Source organism: Bufo bufo, chromosome 1 (assembly GCF_905171765.1).
Source record: "Bufo bufo chromosome 1, aBufBuf1.1, whole genome shotgun sequence".
NCBI lineage: Eukaryota > Metazoa > Chordata > Amphibia > Anura > Bufonidae > Bufo > Bufo bufo.
In genome coordinates, this window is record NC_053389.1 from 419,015,664 (window position 1) to 419,034,300 (window position 18,637).

At 45.3% G+C, this 18,637-nt stretch overlaps 1 protein-coding gene across 1 annotated transcript in view; it reads left to right on the top strand.

Moving 5' to 3' along the window:
• Window positions 1-3,831: 3,831 nt before the first annotated feature.
• Window positions 3,832-18,637, top strand: part of NEURL1B (neuralized E3 ubiquitin protein ligase 1B) — a 61,979-nt gene continuing 47,173 nt past the window's right edge. The window contains 1 exon segment of the mRNA XM_040406376.1: window positions 3,832-4,036. Coding sequence (XP_040262310.1) covers window positions 4,006-4,036 — 31 coding nt within the window. The 5' untranslated portion in view covers window positions 3,832-4,005.

The following is an 18,637-nucleotide window of genomic DNA, read 5'->3' on the forward strand; positions in this document are numbered from 1 at the left end:
GCAAGTGTGAAAGTACCCTTAATAGTATGGGTGTTTTCGCATGCGACGATGCCCATAATTTTATTCTTTTTTTGTTCATTTTTGGGGAAAGTGGGGTGATTTTAATTTTTTTTTATAATTTTCCAAACTTTTTATTTTTGCAACTTATACAGAATAATGGAAATTGCTCCATTATTCTCTATAGAAATCACTATGTCACAGTTTAGTGCTGCCACCTAGTGGCCTGAACTGGGATATACTAACAATGAGCCTGGAAGTCTAGTACAGGCTGCGGCTCATTTTTAGAACAGGCTGCTTTCCCTGATCTCCACTGGGGGAAGGCGTTTCTGAGCAGGAAGCCCGCGCTTCCGTTTTTTAACACTCTCAGATGCCGGGGTGACATTTGACAAATATATAAAAATGAAGAGCACAGACGGGGTGGCACTGCTCAGCCTCCTTCACAAACCCACACACTGAATCAGCCGCAACCGGATTGCGACCCAACTTCCCCGGTAAGCGGTGCTCTGCCCACAATAATTCTTTGAGTATAAAGAGATAAGTAGAAAAAGTCACCAAAAATGAGAAGTAGTATTCTTTATTCCACGGATAAAATTGTCATAGGCATAGGGTGGACCACACACTGCAGGCAAACACTTGTGGCGACGGCCGTTTTGCGCCGCAGCGCTTCCTCTGGACACTAACTTGGTTACTCAGTTTCATAACTACAAATCTGCTGACAGATGCCTTTTAATCTGTCTATATATAGTATTATAACACATTTTGTTCAGTCTTTTTACCTTTTGATATTTTGACTTTGCCACTTAGACTGTTGCTTAGCAACCAACACCACAAGTGACTATAACAGAAGATGGTTTGCTTGCCTTCTGTCTCGAGGAAACTGAAGCATTTATTTCTGTTTTATTATCTAAAAACTGTATTCTGTATTCTGACATTACAACAGCCTCTCCATATACATTGGGGACTGTTTGTAGGAAATTACCTCCATGAAAGATAAGGATTTAAACTAGTTGGCCAAATTAAAAGAAAATTTTCCAAAAAAAGGTCATAAACTGTAATGTTTAGGACAAAGATCTACACTTAACATTGAAGGCCCCTGGTCGCCCCATTATCAGCCATGTAAACAGAAGTGACATCAGAATTTTCTCCAATTACATAGGCCATGACCCCCCCTCCCAACATCACTAACCTAACGTGTCCACAAGTAGTGCATATGACTTTCATCGCACCCCAAAATGATTACAGAAAAAAAAAGAAAGTATAATCAGATTCAAAACCCAGAATGTAGACCGCCAAAGTAAGTACAGACCCCAGACCAGTCCTTAGAGCACAAATCCTAGACTCTAAAGTAGTCACACCTCAGACCAAACCCTAGAATACAGGCCACAGACCCCAGACCAGTCCTTAGAGCACAAATCCTAGACTCTAAAGTAGTCACACCTCAGACCAAACCCTAGAATACAGGCCACAGACCTGTCCTTAGAGCACAAATCCTAGACTCTAAAGTAGTCACACCTCAGACCAAACCCTAGAATACAGGCCACAGACCCCAGACCAGTCCTTGGAGCACAAATCCTAGACTCTAAAGTAGTCACACCTCAGACCAAACCCTAGAATACAGGCCACAGACCCCAGACCAGTCCTTGGAGCACAAATCCTAGACTCTAAAGTAGTCACACCTCAGACCAAACCCTAGAATACAGGCCACAGACCCCAGACCAGTCTTTAGAGCACAAATCCTAGACTCTAAAGTAGTCACACCTCAGACCAAACCCTAGAATACAGGCCACAGACCCCAGACCAGTCCTTGGAGCACAAATCCTAGACTCTAAAGTAGTCACACCTCAGACCAAACCCTAGAATACAGGCCACAGACCCCAGACCAGTCCTTAGAGCACAAATCCTAGACTCTAAGTAGTCACACCTCAGACCAAACCCTAGAATACAGACCGAGGACCCCAGACCAGTCCTTAGAGCACAAATCCTAGACTCTAAAGTAGTCACACCTCAGACCAAACCCTAGAATACAGGCCACAGACCAGTCCTTAGAGCACAAATCCTAGACTCTAAAGTAGTCACACCTCAGACCAAACCTTAGAATACAGGCCACAGACCCCAGACCAGTCCTTAGAGCACAAATCCTAGACTCTAAAGTAGTCACACCTCAGACCAAACCCTAGAATACAGGCCACAGACCTGTCCTTAGAGCACAAATCCTAGACTCTAAAGTAGTCACACCTCAGACCAAACCCTAGAATACAGGCCACAGACCCCAGACCAGTCCTTGGAGCACAAATCCTAGACTCTAAAGTAGTCACACCTCAGACCAAACCCTAGAATACAGACCCCAGACCAGACCGTAGAATAATTCTGGGGATAGGAGCTGAACAGTAACTGAAGCCTGTATAAAAGGAGGTAGGTCTTGTAGGGTGTTCCCAACAGGTAGTGGCTAGAACCAGTCAAAAATGGTTGAAGGAATGATAGCCGATGCATCTGCCACAGGGTCATGGGTGCCCAAGACTCATTGCACATCAGTTGCTAAGGGTACTTTCACACTAGCGTTATTCTTTTTCGGTATTGAGTTCCGTCACAGGGGCTCAATACCGGGGAAAAGAACTGATCTTTTACCCTAATGCATTCTGAATGGAGAGCAATCCGTTCAGGATGCATCAGTTCAGTCCCTCTTACGGTATTTGGCCGGAGAAAATACTGCAGCATGCTGCAGTTTACTCTCCGACCAAAAATACTGAACACTTGCTGGAATGCCGGATCCGGCATTAATTTACATTGAAGTGTGTTAGTGCCGGTTCCGGCATTAAGTGTTCTGGCAAAACGGATCCGGATTTCCAGTCTGCGCATGCGCAGACCTTTAAAAATGCAAAAATAAATTAATACTGGATCCGTTTTTCCAGATGACACTGGAGAGACGGATCCGGTATTTTAATGCCTTTGTCAGACGGATCCGCATCCAGATCCGTCTGACAAATGCCATCAGTTTGCGTCCGAATTGCCGGAATCCTCTGCTGCAAGTGTGAAAGTACCCTAAGGCTAGCCTGTCTGGTCTGATCCCACATAAGAGCTACTGTAGCTGACAGAGTTAATAATAGCCGAGAGAAAGGTGTCAGAACACACAGTGCATTGCAGCGTGCTGTACTGGGGTATGTATAGACTGGTCGTAGTGTCCATGATGACCCATGTCTGCCATTGAAATGTGGGCATCAGAACTAGACCACGGAGTAATAGATGGCCTGCTCTGAGGAGTTACCATTGGTGGGAGATGGCACCAGGATGGACTATAGGAACAAGACAAGCGTGCTGGGTAATGTTGGCACCGGACTTTACACATACAGTACCACCCCGTAATGACTGGTAGTCTCTAATGGCAGCAGTGCCCCTTTCATCAGGATCATGTGCCCGCTGCACCACAAAACGTTTTCAGTCACTCTCCGGTATGAGAACTGAACGCACTTTGGAGCATTCCGTTCTGTCCCCATTGACAATGAATGGGGACAAAACGGAAGCGTTTTTTCCCCGGTATTGAGACCCTAAAAAGATGGAATATTAACGCTAGTGTGAAAGTAGCCTAAGTGGGCTTCTTTCCATAGGGGAGGGGGGCTGCCCAAAAGGATTTGATAGCTGGACAACCCCTTTGAGCGCCCCAGCAGACACCCTGGCTGTGGCTAGGACAATAAGGAGTTCTCACGCCCGGGCTCCGTGCTGCGCCGCTGACACACTGCCCCTCCGCTGCGCCTCGTTATGTCCCATGACAGGGCTGCTGTGGGCGTGGCGTCCGCGCGCAGCCACGCCCCCTCGTGTTGGAGCGGTGGCGGCTCTGGATGCAGTCACTGGTTTCGGGCTGTAGCTCTGCACTGAGGGAGGGTGCGGAGCAGCCGCCGCCGAGAGACTGAGGAGCAAGCCGTGCGTTACTACCGGGAGCAAGGGGTTAAATGGACCTTCACTTCCCGGGACAGGGCTCAGTGATATCCTCCCTCTGCTAGCAGCTCTGCTATGGGGAACACGGCGCACAAAACCTTGCCAGGTGAGGCTGCTGGGCATCTCTTCTCGGACGGTGAAGGCTAGGCTGTCATTCTGGGCGCCGAGGAGGTGCCGTCTGCTGGAATATCATACGGGTACCTGGCCAGGACTTGCCGTGTACAGTAGGTGGTAGCCCCTGCCCGGAGCCCACCTGTTACCGCACGGTGGCAGGTAATGGTGGGCGGGTGTGCATTCTAGCCCTAACGGCTGTGCCCCGGTTGCTATGGGAGTGTTATCTGTGGCGCGGGAAGCTCGGGCACAGGCTGCTCAGGTGCCTGGTTTGAATTTGTGCTGGGCAGGGAACTGGTGTAGCAGAGCTGGGGACGCTCCCTCAGGTGACCCTCTGTCCATACCCCTCACAAAAGTGTCATCCTCCTAATTTCCCTCAATTTAGAGTTCATGTTTAGGAAATTTCTGTCAAATGGTGCAAGGTTTACCACCTAACCCAGTGCCCCATACAATACAAGTGGCTTCTTCTCATGACAGCCCTTCACTGTATAGGGTCTGGATTATGAAATCGGTGAGGACCCTCTTTCTCATCTGAGGAGCAGCTTCGCATTATTACACGTACGACATTGGGCCAGAGAGTGTTTTTTCTGGGTCCTCTCTGTATATTAGACCCTGACTTGCATATTATTTCATTATTTGATGCTATTGGGATGTTGGAAATTTCTATATTGAAATAACTATTGCGCTGATGTGTCTATTGAAGTGTATAAATATGCAGGAAGAATGGATCTTTCACACCATGAACCATCAGTGCCCCTCTTTGACCGTCCACAAAGTTGGGCGGTGTGACCAATAGGCAGGCCCCCAATAATCCTAAAAATGGAGGTTCTTTATCCCTCTCTCTCCGTCTTCACAGTGTGTCGTGGTAATGGTGTGAATATGTGGTATACAGTCGCATGTGGTATCTGCACTGTATGAACATGACCTAACGTGGTTTTTGTGGATGCGTTTACTAGTACTGGTGAAGACCTGCTTGTGCGCCATATTTCTCAAGACCGGAAAAATGGTGGGCGCTACTGAGCGATGCCAGGTAAAACTTTGATAAAATACAAAAAGTGAAAAAATCACAACCTCTTGAAAACCATGATGCTTTTTCTGACTAAAATAGTAGTCGCAATTAAGTCATAAAACTGGGGTATTTGAATATTTCCGTTGATCAAGGTCCCATTCCCTAAATTACATTCATTTTTGGGTGGCCTTTATTTAAAAATAAAATAAAAAATTTCATTTTTTTAAAAGCGATTTCTGAGGGGGGGGGGGGGGGGGGAATGCCACATTTGGAGCGTGCTGCCTTATACTGCCCCCCTAAAGAAAGCACCATAAACAAAAAAGCATTTTTTTAATATTTCGCCATAGATTTTTAAAAGGAAAGACTGCATGAAAACCGCTATGTGTGAACCCGCCCGTAGCGTGAAGCCACTCCTGTTTCTGCGCCATTCGGATTTATACCTGGCTTAAGGGTTGTGGGTATCTTTACGTTTCGCAGCGGCTGTGGTTCCATGTCCTAAAATCCCGTATGGTTGTGTGTGACCAGGGTTTAGAGAGATTAGCGGTTTCGTCTTCAGGCATCTTGACAGAATATTAACCGTTTGTTAGGATGAAGATGAGAACGCAGGATTGGCATTCTGGTACCAGCCACTATGCCTCCTGGGAGGATTAGCCATGTGCCCCTATAACAGGCGACAGATGACACATTGTCCCGAATGTTGGATAAAGGCACAAAACAGCTGAGCTGCAAAAATAACATGAGCGCAGTTCATGCACCAGGCAAGAATTTCTAGTGAAATCAGTCACCCCTTTTACAATACACCGGGCCGTCTGTACAGCTGGTATACTTCATCTATGCCATCAGGATAGGCGGAAGTGCCCGGTTTGGTACTTAGTGCCAACTGTAAGATGTAGCTATCTGTGCCTGCTATATTTGTATTAGTGTCGTGACGTCTCCTCTTCTATATGTGTACAATAGACCTAACCCCAGCAGATGGTCTCTGTACGTGGATATTGGGAGCCGTCAGCTGGCCCTCCAGATAAAGCCTAGCTGTTATGCCACTGCACTTGAAAGCATTGAGGCTGTAGGCTTTCAAGGGTACACAAGGAATTGAATGCCTGTCAGGAAAGACATTGTTACCATATCCAGTAACTAGGGGCTCGACTTAGTAACAGATTTTCTTGCAGCCATTTGACAATTCCGTATAATTTGGCTCCCTCAGGGAGTTTGAGAAGACGTGTGATTTTTCTGTCCTGGATTTGACAAATGGTCAAGTACAGTTTGTACCCAGTCTTTATACTAATATGAAGTTGTTGATTTAGAATATGGACTGGTAGAAATGCTGCCCCCTGTGGTGGATAGTCTAAAGATGGCCGAACCCTCAGAGAACATGCTAATGCGTGTGGGGAGCTCCCGACAGGTGATCCTTTTGTTCTTCCAGGAGATAAACCAATGCAAAGGTGTATGTGACAGCCGGAAGGGAGTAGAGTTGGGCAATAAACCAGTATTATCGATATACCGCAGTATTTTAGGGGCAGACATACGTCACAGTGCTGAATGCCTCTAAAACATCTGGCGCACATTACAGCCGGAACAGTGGAGAAGGAGAGAGTCCCTCCCCACTGTGATCCCGCTGTGCCACCAATGAGAAGGTAATAGGAGGAGGGCAGGGGCTGTGGCCGCTGCGCCACCAATGAGAAGGTAATAGTGAGGAGGAGGGCACGGGCTGTGGGCGCTGCACCACCAATGAGAAGATAATAGTGAGGAGGAGGGGAGGGGCTGTGGCCGCTGCACCACCAATGAGAAGATAATAGTGAGGAGGAGGGGAGGGGCTGTGGCCGCTGCGCCACCAATGAGAAGGTAATAGTGAGGAGGAGGGCACGGGCTGTGGCCGCTGCGCCACCAATGAGAAGGTAATAGTGAGGAGGAGGGCACGGGCTGTGGGCGCTGCACCACCAATGAGAAGATAATAGTGAGGAGGAGGGGAGGGGCTGTGGCCGCTGCACCACCAATGAGAAGATAATAGTGAGGAGGACGGGAGGGGCTGTGGCCGCTGCGCCACCAATGAGAATTACCCTCAATACAAATATAGACTGCGGGTGCCAGCCGTATCACATACCCGACACCCGGTCTCAATGACAGGAACCGGCGATCCCGTAAACAGAGGCAATTTACCCCTCAAATGCGGCACCTGAGGGGTTAGTTGGCACGGTTCGGTGGGATCCCTGTCATTGAGGCTGAGTGCCGGCTGTGTGATATGGCTGGCACCCGCAGTCTATATTTGTATTATGGGGTTAATTACATTCACTGGTGGCGCAGTGCACCCAAGCCCCCCAGTATTATAATCATTGGTGGCAGTGGCCACAGGGTCCCCTCCTCTCTTTATTGGTGGTGCAGTGGCAGCTTCTGATCGGTGCCCCAGCTGTGAAATCTCAGGGCTCTGATCGGTTACCATGGCAGCCAGGATGCTACTGAAGCCATCCATGGCTGCCATGGTAATCTCCCTGCTGCCGTGTGCGCAGGGCAGCAGGGACAATAGATCTCTATTAGGGTGCATAGGACAAGGGATGAAAAGATCCCAGGTTCTACCCCCAGAAGGGGGCTAATAGTTATTAAATAAAAAAGTTTAAAAAAACACACCCCCTTTCCCAATTTATATAAACAATAAAAAAATAACAAATTAGGTATCGCCACGTCCGAAAAAGTCCAAACTATCTCCTATGTGGTGAACGCCGTAAAAGAAAAAAAAATGTACACGATTCTCAATTTTTCTAGTCTCCATCTCCCCTAAAAAATAGGATAGGACTGTTCTATTATGGACCACACGTTCTATAAATTGCGAAATGCACACATTTTTTGGGCATTTTAATTTTTTCTTTTGCGTAGTATCGAGTATTGCATTATTTTTTTATGGGACCGAAATTGAATCAAAATGTTGGTATTGTGAAAACCCTAGTCATGGGGGTATAAGTCCTTTAGGTCCCAAAGAAATGGCATCTGTTGGCTGTAAACCCCCAGAGCCAGGAATCCTGGATAACAGTCGCTGCACTCTGGGGGCTGCTGCACAGAGAGGCCGGGGCTGAGAACAGCCGCTGCGCTTTGGGGGCTGCTGCACAGAGAGGCTGGGGCTGAGAACAGTCGCTGCCCTCTGGGGGGCTGCGGTAATATGGCTGTAGTGTGTAGGGACTAAGACTCATATGGGAAGCGCCAGTCTTTAGTAAATGACCCCCAATGTTTTGTTTGAAAGGCATCTTTACAATGCCAAGGTGCCCTTCCTGACCATGTGCAGCTATGATGGGCACACTCTGACACAACCCACTTATCAGGGTTTTCCACTAGGATGTCCCATTTTCTGTGGGAGCGGTGAAGATGGCTGATCGCTGCTGTCTCCAGCACTCCCATAGAGAATGAATGGAGCAGCAGGGGGCACAGCCGCTTCATTAGATTTGGGGGGAACGGTGACCCCGTTCTTGGTGGGCAACTAAGATATTACTGCATGGAGGCATCAAGGAGACATTATAATGTATGGGGGCAACAAGGAAACGCGAGTACAGTCGTGGCCAAAAGTTTTGAGAATTACATAAATATTGGAAAAGTTGCTGCTTAAATTTTTATAATAGCAATTTGCATATACTCCAGAATGTTATGAAGAGTGATCAGATGAATTGCATAGTCCTTCTTTGCCATGAAAATTTACTTAATCCCAAAAAAAACCTTTCCACTGCATTTCATTGCTGTCATTAAAGGACCTGCTGAGATCATTTCAGTAATTGTCTTGTTAACTCAGGTGAGAATGTTGACGAGCACAAGGCTGGAGATCATTATGTCAGGCTGATTGGGTTAAAATGGCAGACTTGACATGTTAAAAGGAGGGTGATGCTTGAAATCATTGTTCTTCCATTGTTAACCATGGTGACCTGCAAAGAAACGCGTGCAGCCATCATTGCGTTGCATAAAAATGGCTTCACAGGCAAGGATATTGTGGCTACTAAGATTGCACCTCAATCAACAATTTATAGGATCATCAAGAACTTCAGAGCGGGGAGCGGTATACTTACAGTCCGTGCGGCTCCCCGGGCGCTCCAGAATGACGTCAGAGCGCCCCATGCGCATGGATGACGTGATCCATGTGATCACGTGATCCATGCGCTTGGGGCGCCCTGACGTCACTCTGGAGCGCCCGGGGAGCCGCACGGACGGTAAGTATGCTGCTCCCCTGCTCCCCGCTACACTTTACCATGGCTGTCAGGACTTTAGCGTCCCGGCAGCCATGGTAACCATTCAGAAAAAGCTAAACGTCGGGTCCGGCAATGCGCCGAAACGACGTTTAGCTTAAGGCCGGATCCGGATCAATGCCTTTCAATGGGCATTGATCCCGGATCCGGCCTTGCGGCAAGTCTTCAGGATTTTTGGCCGGAGCAAAAAGCGCAGCATGCTGCGGTATTTTCTCCGGCCAAAAAACGTTCCGTACCGGAACTGAAGACATCCTGATGCATCCTGAACGGATTACTCTCCATTCAGAATGCATTAGGATAAAAAGAGGTTCAATTCTTGTTAAGAAGGCTTCAGGGCATCCAAGAAAGTCCAGCAAGCGCCAGGATAGTCTCCTAAAGAGGATTCAGCTGCGGGATCAGAGTGCCAACAGTGCAGAGCTTGCTCAGGAATGGCAGCAGGCAGGTGTGAGCGCATCTGCACGCACAGTGAGGCGAAGAGTTTTGGAAGATGGCCTGGTGTCAAGAAGGGCAGCAAAGAAGCCACTTCTCTCCAAAAAAACATCAGGGACAGATTGATCTTCTGCAGAAAGTATGGTGAATGGACTGCTGAGGACTGGGGCAAAGTCATATTCTCCGATGGAGCCTCTTTCCGATTGTTTGGGGCATCTGGAAAAAGGCTTGTCCAGAGAAGAAAAGGTGAGCGCTACCATCAGTCCTGTGTCATGCCAACAGTAAAGCATCCTGAGACCATTCATGTGTGGGGTTGCTTCTCATCCAAGGGAGTGGGCTCACTCACAATTTTGCCCAAAAACACAGCCATGAATAAAGAATGGTACCAAAACACCCTCCAACAGCAACTTCTTCCAACAACAGTTTGGTGAAGAACAATGCATTCTCCAGCACGATGGAGCACCGTGCCATAAGGCAAAAGTGATAACTAAGTGGCTCGGGGACCAAAACGTTGACATTTTGGGTCCATGGCCTGGAAACTCCCCAGATCTTAATCCCATTGAGAAGAGGCGGGTGGACAAACAAAAACCCACTAATTCTGACAAACTCCAAGAAGTGATTATGAAAGAATTGGTTGCTATCAGTCAGGAATTGGCCGTGACGTTGATTGAGAGCATGCCCAGTCGAATTGCAGAGGTCCTGAAAAAGAAGGGCCAACACTGCAAATACTGACTCTTTGCATAAATGTCATGTAATTGTCGATAAAAGCCTTTGAAACGTATGAAGTGCGTGTAATTATATTTCACTACATCACAGAAACAACTGAAACAAAGATCTAAAAGCAGTTTAGCAGCAAACTTTGTGAAAACTAATATTTGTGTCATTCTCAACTTTTGGCCACGACTGTACATGTTTTTTGTTTGTTTTTTTTAATTTTTTTTATTTAATATATTTTTTTCTAAATGGGCATTTATCGCGATATATATCGTCATCGCGATAAATTTCTTAATATCGTTACTGTGAGAATATTTTTGATATCGCCCAACCCTAGAAGCGAGGAAGAGAAGAGATAGCTGGCAGCCATTAAAGGGGTTATCCAACACCTAAAATGCCTGGGCATCTCATACAGGTTATACTTGCCTCGCTCCCAGGCGCCATCTTTGATACGGAGACGTACACAGCCGCCGCTGCATCTCTGCACGGGAATGAGCCTCCTTAGCATCACCCGCAATGCTAGAGAAGCATGTTCCCGTCACGGTCTGCTATTGGCTGCACTCCATCGTTGACTTTGGAAATCTTATCCACTTAGCTAGTATTGTATTACATTGGATCACCATGTGTAATACTTGCCACGGGCAGCCTTAAGGCTTATCATTTTCCGTGTAAAATTATGGAAAGGATAAATTTTTGCCACAGACAGATCCATACATGAAATTGCTGTGGATTTTCTCCAATATGTAGTATGGAGGGGACTATGATACCCGCAATTAACCCCCCTCAGGTGCCGCACCTGAGGGGTTAATTGTGCGGATCACAGCCCCCTGTAAGAGATCGGGTGCTGCCAGGCAGCAGGAGGCAGTCATGTACACAGTTCTTAGTATATTCTAACTTGAAGCGTCCCCATCACCATGGGAACACCTCTGTGTTAGAATATACTGTCGGATCTGAGTTTCACGATCTAACTCCTATCTGACAGTATATTCTAACATAAAGGTGTTCCCATGGTGATGGGGAAGCTTCAAGTTAAAATTATACCATCGGATTGGAGAAAACTCTGATCCGATGGTATAATAGGGACTCCTGACTTTACATTGAAAGTCAATGGGGGACGGATCCGTTTGAAATTGCACCATATTGTGTCAACGTCAAACGGATCCGTCCCCATTGACTTGCATTGTAATTCAGGACGGATCCGTTTGGCTCCGCACGACCAGGCGGACACCAAAACGACTTTTTTTTTCATGTCCGTGGATCCTCCAAAAATGAAGTAAGACCCACAGATGAAAAAACGGTCACGGATCACGGACCTACGAACCCCGTTTTTGTGGACCTTAAAAAAAGTGCTGGTATAGCGCAAACAATCAGATGTGGCTTGGCCTTCTTAAATTAACACCTGCAATTACTTTTTAAATGGGAGCTTGGAATGGGTATGGAATTGGTAATACGTTGAGCAGGTTGTAGATGGGCATGACTATTGCCAATGATGAATGTAAATTGCTTCACGGCACTCGTAGCTCGCAGTAGAGGCCACCTCGATGTACAGTATGCATATGGGACATGTCCCAGGAGCAAAATGAAAGTCCCTTACATCTTCGAGACTGGCTAGTTTTAAATGGGTTTTCCTGGCTCCTGATATTGATGACCTCAGTATCCGATCAGTGGGGGCTGACATCTAGCACCCCCCACCGATCTGCTATACAGACCAAGCAGTTTGAATGGAGCCAGAATTACAGCTCCATCCATGTTGTAGTTCATGTGCCGGGTTATTGAATGTATCCCTGCACAGCCACTACATTGAACAGAGCTGTGCTTCTGGCTGTGTGCAAAGTGCTAGTTCCGGTACCAGAGGCTGGAGAGAACAGTAGACCCCATCAGTCCTATACTGGTGACCTATCTTGAGGACAGGTCATCAGTATCAGGAGCCTGGTCTATCGGGGATAGAGGCTGAAAACACCATAATTGAGTCTCACCAGCAGACAATAAGGGGGAAGCTGAAAAAATCCTAAAGCCTATGGGGCAGATCTCCTAAGGCTGGTGTTTCATACACCATGCTTAGTCATGTGTCTATTGGCATAGGATGTGTTGAATTGTGGGGTGCACATCAATGTCCTCTTCATGCACCACAAGCTAAAATATAAAGTTTATGAATATGTAGTAGTTTTATTCTCGCCTCACCTCACCTCACCTTACATATGTAACAGTTTTACTTATGCAATGGCTTGATCATTGTAGATGAGCCTTTTCTTATGTAACAAGAGGATGTGCTTTACATTTTTTTTTACATGGATTCAATGACAACTTTACCGGGTCATAATCAATATATTGTCTTATTTCACCACTATAAATTGATAGTTATAATCCGAAAGTTCATGAACTAGTAAAATATATCATAAACTGTAATTGCTTCAAAAATATTTGAGCTCCATTAAGTTCTTCCAGATGTTAAAGGGATTGCAGTATCCTTCAGCATGCCCCAGTCCTTTCATCCTGTAGTGGATACAGATAATTTCTTTATACTGGTGTCCTCTAGGTGGTGGCCCATAGTCTAGAAATGGAAGAAGTTTGCCTCACAAAATTATTTAAAATCTATTCCTGCCTTGCTGCATGATGTCATTTTGTTCATGGTCCGGTATTGCAGCCCTGTGATAGTCATCTGTGGAGGAAAATACATTTTACTTGCCAAGGAGATGGGTTTTGTTAGTTCTCTGTCCTTAGGTTGGATAACAAAAGAAAACTAAACCTGTCTGATACTTATTAAACTTAACTGTATGTAAGTCAGGCATACCCATCTTATTGTAAATCTCCTGACACCTCTAATGATGTAAAATGAAGATGCAGTATTACCATGTGGAGGAGATGCCTTCAGACATTATGTCCTCCAACATTCAGAATACAGAGCAGATGGTTATAGCAAGGATCCCTTCCAACATCTTCTCCAAATGCTCAGCTTATCATTTGCCACTTGTATCCTGATCTATGTAGAACTGGTTGGAATATGAATAGGTAAGTAAATGGCATTGGCCGTACAGTAGATTACACAGTAGACTTGCATAACTAGGGCAGACTAGATGGGCCAAATGGTTCTTATCTGCCGACACATTCTATGAATGTTCAGGTGCTAGTACGCATTACATAGAAGTAGATTGGTGTATTGTTATGCCAAAGCCACCATATACGGTACATTTTGGTCCATATTGGCCATCAGTCTTTCAATTTCTTTTTATAAGTGGTCAATGACAGAGGATATAAGGACGAATGATTTCTCTGGGAAAGATGGTTTGCCAACTAGTGAATATTGGATGAAAATTTGATACCGTCAACTTCTCTTCCAGATGATGACTGGTAATGATCAGCTAAAATTGTTCCTTGTTAAATTCCACCCGGCGGGTGACTTTGTGGTTTACATCCGTGTTGATCAAGTTTAGACTAATATGGCTACTGTAAAGGAGTCTTCCAGGCTTCTCTAAAAATCCTAAATGCATTATGCCACGCCTGTTTAACGGACACAGTGATGTAATACATTGACTATAAAGAGATACATACTCTGTGATAGCTCAGAGCTGCATTCATAGTTCTGCTACCTGCCATTGGACACGTTCAACAAACTTGTTAACAGACCTCCATCAGACGGCTCAAAAAAGCTTTATTGCTTACAGTTAAATGTGCTAACCTGCTATGGATTGTGATGGCTCTTGACTGCGGCAGCTACAGGTCATCACATGATGGGCCGGCATTGGTAGAACAAGACCTGAGAAATCCTGGGGAAAAATAGTCTTTATATTTGTCCTACAAATACATGATGGTACATCATACTGCAGTGGTGGCGCTGAGTTTCCTTTATCTTGCTAATAATTAGTCTTGGAGAACACTTTGAGCTTATGTTCTGGGGATTTCCTCCGTCCCTGATGGTTCGGAAAGTTACTTAAAGTGGAGAAATAGTGTGATTGATGTAAGCAGCTTTATGCTACCAACGTTCCTCTGGGTTTTCTTGGTGTGTTAATGATTCATGAACTATGGTTTGAAGATAATCAGACATGAATATTCAAGGTCTTAGATCCCAAACTACTATCCTCACAAAGGATTTGCATTAAACTTTGTTCCAATATTGTACGGAGCAGGAGCTCCCTACAGTATTAGAATGTATTGGTTCCGATGAGCCGAAGTTATTGCTCTCGCGAGACATTGCATAATAACTTCATAAATTGATTTCTACTGTAAAAAAAAAAAAATCATTTCTCGAACTCTGGTTTGGTTCCAAGGTACCACTTGGAACTGAACCAGAGTTTCAGGAAATGTTTTTAACAGTATAAATTAATTTATGAAGTCATTACGATGAAGACTCGCGAGACTTCGCAAAGCAATAACTTCGACTCATTGGAGCCTATACATTCTAATACTGTAGGGAGCTCCTGCTCCGTACAATATTGGAACGATGTTTTATGCAAATCGACTTTGGATGTTTAATCCAAAGTCGATTCGCTCATCCCTAATCCTCACACGTAACCAGGGCTGAGGAGTCGGGGGAAATTTTGGGTACCTGGAGTCGGAGTCGGCAAACAATACTCCGACTCCTACTAAATTTAGATTGGAATTTAAAAAAAAAATTTAAATGTCCCAATTCACAAAAAGTTATAATTAATGACTTCTCTACTGTAAGAATAAAGACCAATGCATGCAGTGCCTCACGTAACCACAAAACGAACACGTTAAGTGACCATGAAGAAGCAGACTTGGGCAGACTAGATGGGCCAAATATATTGGGCAGACTAGATGGGCCAAATGGTTCTTATCTGCCGACACATTCTATGTTTCTATGTTTCATGCTTTTCATGTGCTTCACTATATGGCACGCAACGCACAATTAGGAGCTGCAATACTTATACTTTCCATAGTGTTGTGTTCTGCTTTTACATGTGTAACCTAGCCTCTCACTGATAAGGGATTAAATAAATATGTTTTTTGCAGGACTAGAGAGTGAGACACTTGTATAAGTGAAGGGAATGGAGGGCCAATAGTTCAAGACTGAAGCTGTAAACCATTGGAAAAACTGCTGTCATTTAGCTAAGGCTATAAAAATTTGTAAACTCCGATTGTTAGCTTAAACTTTAAACATGACTATGGGATTCTATTAGGGAAATCATGTTTTACAATAAATGCCCCTTCCTGGATCCTCCCACTGCCCTATCTTCAGCAGCAGTGTTTGTCTTTTGCTTAAACTGTGCAATACAGTAGACTGTTGGCTTCCCAGCCAGTAGTCCTGTGGTAGGTTGCGTTTCTTTCCCTCAAGGAATGTATAATACGCATATTAATACAGAGGAGTCGGAGTCGGAAGTACATAAAACTGAGGAGTCTGAGTCGGAACATTTATCTACCGACTCCACAGCCCTGCACGTAACACCTAGATATGTAATTGTATAAATATATATCTTTCGTAAGTTCCCTCATATATATCTCAGGATACTTCCTCAAGGCAGGCCATATCTTTTTAAGTGTTTTCCTGTCATTTATGGCATATCCTAAAAGTGTGCTAGGCTGTTTCTGTAACTCCTGTTGACATGCATGGAGAGATTTAGCTTAGGACCTGACTCTAGAATGACTTTATATGCTATTAAGGTTTGTTCACATTTACTTTTTTATGCAGATTTTGGCACATATTCCCTTATGCATGTGCAATGACCCAGCGGATTACAGCTAAAAGTAAATTATTATACAAACGTTAAATGTGATTTATGGTTGAGCACTTATTTCTTTATGCATTGTGTGTCCCAAATGGTTGTGTATAGACAGACAGTTAAAGGGCTTCTACCACCAGAAATACTGTTATGTAGCTGACTGACATTAGCGATGCGCTAATGTCAGCACTACATAACAGTATGTTTTTGACGTTTCTCCCTGCAGCCGTTTTTGTAAAATAACCACTTTTATAATATGCTAATGAGCCTCTAGGTGCTATGTGGGCGTAAAATCAGCACCTAGAGGCTCCGTCAACTCACGCTTTATCCCGCCCAGGTCCCCTTTTCTGCCCGCCCAGCTTTTCTTAATTGATGCCACGGTCCACCGCATCGTTGACTAAATCCCGCGCCGTTCACTTCTGTCTTCGGCGCAGTGAGTGAAGGCCGCTCTCCTGATGCTGGCTTCCTCACTCTGACGTAGTCGGCGCAGGCGCAGTGAGGAATACGGCACCAGGAGCGCATCATTCACTCACTGCGCTCGAAGACAGAAGTGAATGGCGCAGGCGCGGGATTTAGTCAACGATGCGGTGGATGGTGGCATCAATCAAGAGGAGCTGGGCAGGCAGAACAGGGGACCTGGGCGGGATAAAGGGTGAGTGGACGGAGTCTCTAGGTGCTGATTTTACGCCCACATAGCACCTAGAGGCTCATTATCATATTATTATAAAAGTGCTTATTTTACAAAAACTGCTGCAGGGACAAATGTTAGAAACATACTGTTATGTAGTGCTGACATTAGCGCATCGCTAATGTCAGTCAGCTACATAACAGTATTTCTGGTGGTAGAAGCCCTTTAACACTGGAAGTGTTAGCCTAGTTTCCAGAGTGATGGGCTGGTCCCTCCCTCTGGTTAGTAGAGAGTCTTAGTTGAGTAAAGCTAGAGTCAAGACCTATGTATGTATGTATGTGTGTGTGTGAGCTCCTGCCAAGTAGGCACAAAGAGAAGCCTCATCCAGGAAACGCCATGCCTGAGAATGAAAAGCTTCATAATACTTTGCGTTGTCTCACTTGCAACAGTGTTGTATTGTAATTACAAGTACTCGCTACATTCAAGTGAAGGAAACAAGTACTTGCAATTACACTGCGTCTCCGAAACAACAACGGGGGTGCTGAGTATCAGACCCCTGCTGATCAGATATTGATAATCTATCCTGAGAATAGGTCATCCACAAAAGGTCTAGCACCGTCAAGACTGTGCTGGATTCAGACAGTAAGGTACTGCACGTTTATGGCTATAAGGCTTTACCTCTGTGGAAAGGGTATATTGCTTCTGTGCCCACCACACTTTGAGACTGACTGACCATTGAGATCTAAGATCTGCAACATGGAACTGCAGAAAGAGTTAACCAGAATTGCATGCCTGTGGTTATTTGGAGAGATTGCAGTGTGTACTTAGGTGAGATTTGGAGAGGATTACTACCATTACCCAGCTATTGGGAGAAGACTACACTGTAATATAGTACTTATTGGGACTGTGCCTATCATCAGTTCAGTAAAATGGGAATTGGGCTATCTGCACACGGGTGCGGCCTGTCGTGCAGAAATTCTGCACACCTTTCTGTGCAGCTTTGATGCGATTTTGCTGCAGATCTCATCCTTGCATTGAAAAGGGTAAAATCTGCACAAACAGTTGACATGCTGCAGTTTTCAAAATCCGCAAATCCGCATGAAATCGAAAAACAAGATGTACATAAGATGTCTAAGTTTATTTACTTTGCTGGTACTGTATTATGCTGTGATTTTTCCACATGAAAATTTGCTCAGAACGTTCAGAAAAAAATATTCTTAATGGTTCCGTATACTGTCCGCAAAGAAAAAAGTAACAGACACGGAAAGAAAATACGTTTGTGTGCATGAGCCCTTTAAAGGGGTTGTTCGCGTTCAGAGCTGAACCCGAACATACCCAGAATTTCACCCAGGCAGCCCCCTTGACAAGAGCATCGGGGCAATGCTCCGATGCTCTCTTTTGCCCTGTGCTGAATTGTGCAGGGCAAAGGCATTTTCAGGAGTTCCGGTGACTAACTGGGCTCTCGTTAGGGCTGCCAGGTGGAGACTTCCGCCCAGCAGTGAGCCCGGTGACGTCACCGACACTGATGGGCGGGCTTTAGCACTGCCCTAGCCTGTAAAACGGCTAGGGCAGTACTAAAGCCGGCCCATCAGAGCCGGTGACGTCACTGAATACACTGCTTGGCAGAAGCCTCCACCTAGCATTGTATTATTGTAAATAAAAAAGCCCTCGTCTTGCTCGGTCCAGCGCAGGGCAAGGGAGCGCATCGGTATGTATATATATATATATATATATATATATATATATATATATATATATATATTGTGCTTCTTTGTACTGTGAGGAATAGGTCTTTTTTGGACTTCCCTAAAGTCTTTCAGCCATATTATTCCTTGCTTCAGCTGCACAGCTAGATGCATTTCTCTCAGAATCAGGGGACGTCTCCCTTCTGTGGCAGCACTGTACTGCTGTGACGTCCTTTCCC